Raw genomic sequence first — 7,302 nt, forward strand, 5'->3', positions numbered from 1 at the left:
GCTGAATGATGTATAAGATACGTTTTGCAAACATGCACCTTCAGTTGTATCTGGTATCTCTGTTCCACTGTTATGAAAACTTTGGTCAATATACATGCACTTTCTATCAGCAATAAAAGGGTTAGTTAGAAAGTACTCACCGCACTAAGAGAGAGTGACAGTGTCTGGAGGATATCTAACATGGTCTTCAGCACAGTTCCACTCCACAGTAAATGAGGGAACCTAAAATAAAAGAAGTTCACACTGAATAGACAGGAAGTGAAAAAAATTATGCCTTCACCAAAAGGCGCAGAAGATACACAAAGAGCAACGTATCTACGTGTAAACCTATTCCAAACATAAGGAATTAAGCTGATCATGGCTCACAACAGATTGGAGTTGTCAAAAGCTGTCTTTGAAGGCAGACTCTAAGAGGGGAGATTTCCAAGGGCACAGAGGCAATCGGGTACACAACTCCCATTGAAAGTCAAGGCAATAATGTCAGGCTAGACTACTTCAGGTCCGTATCACTCAAGTGTGCCAAGGAGGAAAGGAAAGGGAACTAAGGGCTGGTCTACACTACGGGGGGAAATCGATCTAAGATATTCACGTAGCTGAAGTTGTGTAAGGTAGCTGAAGTCGAAGTATCTTAGATCGAATTACCTACCGTCCTCACTGCGCGGGATCGATGTCCGCAGCTCCCCATGTCGACTCCGCTACCGCCGTGCGGGTTGGTGGAGTTCCGGAGTCGACAGGAGCTCATTCGGGGATCGATATATCGCGTCTAGATGAGACGCGATATATCGATCCCCGAGAAATCGATTGCTACCCGCCGATACGGCGGGTAGTGAAGACGTACCCTAAGGAGCAGATTACCATTTTAACCTACATTTTGTTTTGTTCTTGAAACAAACAGGTTTCAGAGTAGCAGCCGTGTTAGTCTGTATCCGCAAAAAGAACAGGAGTACTTGTGGCACCTTAGAGACTATGCTGAAATAAATGTGTTAGTCTCTAAGGCGCCACAAGTACTCCTGTTCTTTTCACACATACTAAATGCACTATACACTACTGGCCAGCAGAGGGCACTGACGGCTTTGTAGAATTACACACAGCATGATAAAGCAGAGTATATTTTTGCATTTATTTAACTTCTGTGACATGATCACCTTGTGTGGATACTAGAAAGAGGATTGCAATAGTAACTAAGCAAGGATTTCAGAACCAGGATAACATTTTAGTAGCCCTCTAGGCCTTTTTTATTCATCAGAAATTTTCATCTTTGCTATATACAAGATGACTGTTCAACAGAACTGGCAGTCATGAAATCTAAATGAATGCCCTATTCAATTGCTTTCTTCTTCTTGATAACCCAGTAGTCAGTGTGAAAAAGGTAATATTGCAGGGATGTCTATACTCACTTATCTACAAGACCAGATAAGTATTTGTCTGCAACCCTCCTGATTCTCTTGTGAATGTGGTTAAAATTCACTAGTAGAAAGTGAGCATGTCTCTCCAGCTCCTCTTCATTCCCTTTAGTTTTAGCCTAGATATTCCAAAGAGAAGCATGACACATTTGTGTTTTTAAAAAGACTCTCACAAAATGAACACACACTTTACACTGTAGTCTCCTTCCCACATAGCTTACTTTATCAGCCATCATTGTAAGGAAAGCTTCAAACACCTTATCTGCAACAGCTATCACACACTGCATCATCCCTGGAGAAGAATCAAGAAAAATGTTGTGCTCTGTTATAAGAATTAAATTTTCCTTGGATACTGCACCATTAACAGTTAAACATGTTTATTTGTACTCAGCCAACACTGAATCAAGCTGCTTTACAATTCTAAATAGTATCAGGGGGTAGCCATGTTAGTCTGATTTCACAAAAACAACAAGGAGTCCGGTGGCACCGTAAAGACTAACAGATTTATTTGGGCATAAGCTTTTGGGGGTAAAAAAAAACACTTCTTCAGATGTATGGGGTGAAAATTACAGATGCAGGCATTATATATTGACACATGAAGAGAAGGGAGTTACCTCACAAGTGGAGAACCACTTATTCTAAATAGTGTTCATTCCAGCAAGAGCAAGTTTTTTTTTTTAAAAGCTGAAAATAAGCCACCACCAGTTGAAAGTAGCATTTAGGTTCTTATATGCCATAGCTCTGCAGAATAGTCACTTTGTTTATCAATAGAATATTTCAAATTAAAACATGAATAGTTTAGCTATTTGGTAAGAGTGGTTTCTACCAGTTATAACTTATTTTAATAGGGGGGCATTTATACTCAAGGGACTCTTCCTACATATTTACTACTTTACACTTGCTGCAGTTCTATATAATCCAGATGAAATGACAAGAGATAAACAGGTACATTTCTCAGTGGGGGCTGGGGAGGAAGCGTAATTGCAATCACATCTGCATACTAAATTAGAGCTATTAATAATCCAACAACAAAGTGTTGATGGGACCAAGTATCAACTTCAGGAGTTTCAGAAAAAAACACTTGGGCAGAGTTGCCGCAAAACCTCACTCTGAATACAAATCTTTGGCAATGGTTTTGATTCAACGGGCTAACCAAAACAAGTTGAGAACCAGAGAATAGTTCCATAAACTGCAATCAAACCTCTTTATGCATATAGTGACAAGTGACCATAATGCTGTTTCATCAGTGAAATTTTCACAGAGAAGACTGTCCTGTCTGATTTAGTCCTTTTCCCCTCATGGTTTTCAGCTAGTATCAGCTGCTAGCATAAACTTTAAGCAAATAAAAAATATCCAACACAATTTGTAGGAAATTTGACTGAAACACTGAGTACACCTACTCCATACAGCTATATTTACCAGGACATATCTCCCTGAGTATGCACATACTGCACTGATTCAAGTCAAAACTTAATAATGACCTACTACTCTAAACATAAAGGTGACTGGCAATTCTCTAAGGCTTTGTCTATACTGGCAACTGAACAATAATGCAGGTTCACTTAAAATTGACCTAATTCCGTAAATTTTGTTCTAAAAGATACTAGCCAGACAAATTTTACTTTTTCAGGTAGCATATAGCCTAGGTAATCTTACCAGATTTGTCTTTTTGAATAGCTTTATCCTCAAAATAGCAAAACATCACTTGGAAGCGATCTTGGTCTGTTGAACGCAATACCCTAGGAGGATAATAATTTAACACATTCACATAAAACTAAACATGGAAACCATGCCTCATCCCTACAGTGCAGCAATTCTCAAACTTTAGCAACCCAAGGACCCCCATTTTTATTTAAAATTTTTCAGGGCCCCCCAAGCCTCCCTGCTCAGCCCTTGCCCTGCCCCCTCCCTGAGTCCCCACTCCAGCCCCAACCTCTCTCTGAGGCCCCGTCCCGGCTCACTCCATTCCCCCTCCTCCGCACCCTCACTCACTTTCACCAGGCTTGGGCAGGGAGTTTTGGTGATGGAGGGGATGCAGGCTCTGGAGGGAGTTTGGGTGTGGGCTCTGAGAGGGAGTTTGGGTGGAGGAAGGGGTTTGGTGTGGGCTCTGGGCTGGGGTGTTCCCAGCCAATGGGAGCCGTGGAGTCGGTGCTCAGGGTGGGGCAGCATGCGGATACCCCCTACCCCCACCCGTGGCCGCAGGGATATGTCAGCGGTTTCCGGGCGCGGTGTGAGGCCACGGCAATTAGGAAGCCTGCCTTAGCCCTGCTGAGCCACCAGATTTTTAGCGTTCAGGAAGCACTGGGAGGAAGCGGGGAGGAATTGAGGGAGGGAGGGAGAGGAGTCAATCAGCAGGGCCCACAGACACCCTGGGATACCCTTGGGGACCCCAGTTTCAGAAACATTGCTATAGTACATACCCACACATCAAGAAACTAAATTACGGTAAGATTTAACACCTGAGCCTTTGGGTCTGTTTTCAGTTAACAAGGGTTTAGGGAAAACATTTTCTGCTACTAGGTAAACAATTCGCATTGCTGTTAGAAGTGGAAAAACTTGCACAAAATTCACCAATTTAGTGAGTTGTTTCTGGTGTATTTCTACAAACAGACCCCACTCTTCTTTACATGGTGCATTTGCTCAATATGGCAATGCCTACAAGTATTTAAGACTACTTATAATATGTCTGAAAGGCTTTTGTAAATAAAAATATTTGTCCTTATTGTTTAATGCCAAACAGGCATACAACTTAGGGGTTGTTCCCACCGTCTCCAGTAAGAGCCCTCTTCAGCTCTCACCCACACTCATTCTTCGATAGCAGTCATTAGGAATTTTGTATCAATTTTGCCAGTGTCCATTCCTGTGTATTTTTATTTGCAATGCCGAAATGCACCAGTCAAGAGCAACAATTGTATATTGCATCTACTGATTCCGTAACCATGATAACTATGAAGCATCATGGATGAGATTCTGTGCTATGCCTACAAGAGGTTTAGCACAGGACTCACAGTCCAGGGGAGAGGGAGTTGAGGATGTTTTGAACTCACAAGAGGTTCCTCGAAAAGCAGCATTATGGCTGTCTTCATTGTTCCTGCACCAGGAGTTTGGGGCTTTTGGGATCACTTTATGTCACTGCAGCCCTTTTGCCTGCCATAAAGGGGCCTGGGCAGAGATGAAGATTTCACTCCATGGGTGAAATCCTGGGTCCACTGAAGTCAATGACAAAACTCCCATTGACTCAAACAGAATCAGAATTTCACCCTATGTTGTCTAAGCCTGGCTGAAGGGTGCATGAAATGCCAGAAACCAAAGATTACAAAGCCAACCTGCAGTAATAAAAATATACCTCATGTACTCTAGACGGTAAACAGACAGTAGATAGGTAGACATGGCGAAGTCCAGCTTATTGATCAGAGCAGACACTTCTGGAGGAGGATCCAAGAGATTTATGATGGTGCTCCGTAACTCATTCAGTTCAGCCTAAACGTAAGCAACGTCAGAATAAGAAGAGAGAGCCAACGTGGTGGCACTGTCTTTATTTGCATTCTGAAAAGGTTTAATTTAGGTTACACTACTGATTATACCATGCCTTTAAAAAGAAAAAGCCTTCACACTGTCATTTTCATCCAAGTAAAGAAGAGATTAAAAAGGCACATAACACTTATTGGTGGCACACAGTGAAGTACTGGAATAGTGCATACGATGCATTAGTGCGGCAGCAGGAAACATCAGTGCTCTTACTCAGAAGAGGTCAAGTTCAAGAAATACAGTTCAATAAAAGTGAGGGACAAACTGTCTGCTGGAGTAACGAATTAAGTTATATCAGCAAAGAATTTGGCTCTCAGTTTTACACTTGTCATTCATCCTTGACTTTTTTATCTTACATTGTAAACCTGGGGTCCCCGCTGCCGGCCCCGCTCAGCCTGCTGCCAGCCTGGATGGACGGAACCCCGGGCCGGCAGCGGGGCTGGTGGCCGGAACCCCAGACAGGCAGCGGGCTGAGCCGCTCAGCCCACTGACAGTGTGGGGTTCCAGCCGCCCGTCTGCACAGCCCGCTGCCAGTCTGGGGTTCCAGCCGCCGGCCCCTGTAAATGTAAAATGTATGACTGGCACGCGAAACCTTAAATTACCGCGAATAAATGAAGACTTGGCACCCCACTTCTGAAAGGTTGCCGACCCCGGTTGTAAACAATAACACACATTTTTCTGTTACAGTCTATCATGAAAATACAGGGAGAGAAAAGTGGACAAGTACCAAGCCATAGGCAATGGCAAAAGATGAAGGCTCAGCTGGGAGCCTCTAATAGAGAGAACTCCAGAATGTCATTTTATTCCAAAACCAAATTCATCCCATCACCGTTCTGCAGATTTCATCTGCCAGACACAAAAGGAGAAAAGACAAAATCATCATTAGGTTTCCCTTCCCACAAAGACCTGATTTCTGGATTTAGCCAATAGAGGATTGTTGCTGCTAACAAAAAACACACTTGTACTACGTAATACTCTTGCTTTTTGTTCTGTTAAGTCATGCACAGCTTACAGGATGCAGCAGTGCATTTGGAAAGCTGTTATTTAATGAAGGGAGTCAGTGAAAACATTATATTGCTGTTCTAAGCAGCATCTACTGGTTACTATCCAATATATTATTTAAAGTCTGAAGGAGCATAATGGAAGAAACTGTTTCTTACAGAAGTCACTGTGTCATTTTTCATGGCAGAGTTGTACTGAAGGACAGATCGAAGAGGTTCTTTGCTGGGAAACGTAAGTAGTGGAGACTTAGTGGCTATCTCACATACCCCTTCATACCATTCTTCTGGCCAAAGACCTGTAGTAAAAATTTGGAGGGGCATGGAGGGAGGAGAAAGACAAATCATGTATAGGAGAAACATCCTAATATACTCCCATTATATTGTGTCAACTGATCTGGCTACTATAGAAACCTAAAATTAGTTTAGTGATTTTTCTACTGATCCTCAGTTGGTTATCGCCAACCTATATTAAGATTCAATCAGCGAAAATAAGTATCACCAAGTTTTGTGCTACCTCTTTAAACCATCTTCTCACACATTCAGGTATGTACATTCAAACTAATAGCCCACTTTCCAAGCACGTAATAAACCTGTTCAGATGGCTGCAGGTGAAACTTCTCAATGTATAAGCAGTTTCTACTTTGCCTGTGTGTCATCCCTGACCCTCCCATGCTAGATCATAGCCATCACACACTTATATTTTCTCACAGAGTCCACTTGTGAACTGAGAATGTAAACAATAATAAATTGTACATGTCTGTAATCTAGTACACAGCAAAGTACAGCACTTTGGACACAATGCAATCTATCATCAGAGGAGTGCCTGGTAAGACACCTGCCTTGTGGTCCGTTCCCAGTTACCTCTGGTCCTTCTAGATCTCTACAGTCTGTGCTAATCAGCTGATTTGCAAACTAAATAAACCTAAGTCTACCGGAACACCAATGCATCTTTCCCACTGGACGTTTTACTACCTGATCCCTCTACAGCAAATCCCATAAGCACCGAATACAGCCAAAAGTCTCGGAAGAGCTTCTGTAACCTGGGTTTGGCCTCCTTGATGGGTGGCAAACGTCTGGTGAGCTAACATGAAAAGGAGAAAATAATTAGGGGATTTCAATATTTAATCACTTATTAAGAATCAGTCAATATAGCCTCATATTCTGATGTTATTTTAGCACTTCAGAATTTAGTTTCTCCATCTGTTTCAATATATTAATAAAAATCATGTAGTTACTGTTAAAATTACTGAGATTGTAAGAATAATCATTTGATTGTGTTGCATTGCCTTAGCAATACTAATTTTCAAAGCTGATTAAATAACATCTCACTTTCTGCTACAGATGAAATACTGTAGCGCTACAGACTAACT

General features: G+C 42.1%; 1 protein-coding gene across 2 annotated transcripts in view; it reads right to left on the bottom strand.

Annotated features, from left to right (window-relative positions):
* The window catches only part of PI4KA (phosphatidylinositol 4-kinase alpha), a 93,928-nt gene that overhangs the window by 31,902 nt on the left and 54,724 nt on the right, over positions 1-7,302 (bottom strand). For both annotated transcript variants that reach the window (XM_039505481.1, XM_039505480.1), the window contains exons 20-26: positions 6,905-7,013; positions 6,092-6,228; positions 4,750-4,883; positions 3,060-3,142; positions 1,625-1,695; positions 1,398-1,522; positions 141-222 (exon numbers count right to left, since the gene is read on the bottom strand). In XM_039505481.1, coding sequence (XP_039361415.1) covers positions 141-222; positions 1,398-1,522; positions 1,625-1,695; positions 3,060-3,142; positions 4,750-4,883; positions 6,092-6,228; positions 6,905-7,013 — 741 coding nt within the window. The remainder of the gene's footprint in view (positions 1-140; positions 223-1,397; positions 1,523-1,624; positions 1,696-3,059; positions 3,143-4,749; positions 4,884-6,091; positions 6,229-6,904; positions 7,014-7,302) is intronic.

This window comes from Mauremys reevesii, linkage group 18 (genome assembly GCF_016161935.1).
Source record: "Mauremys reevesii isolate NIE-2019 linkage group 18, ASM1616193v1, whole genome shotgun sequence".
NCBI classification, from domain to species: Eukaryota; Metazoa; Chordata; order Testudines; family Geoemydidae; genus Mauremys; species Mauremys reevesii.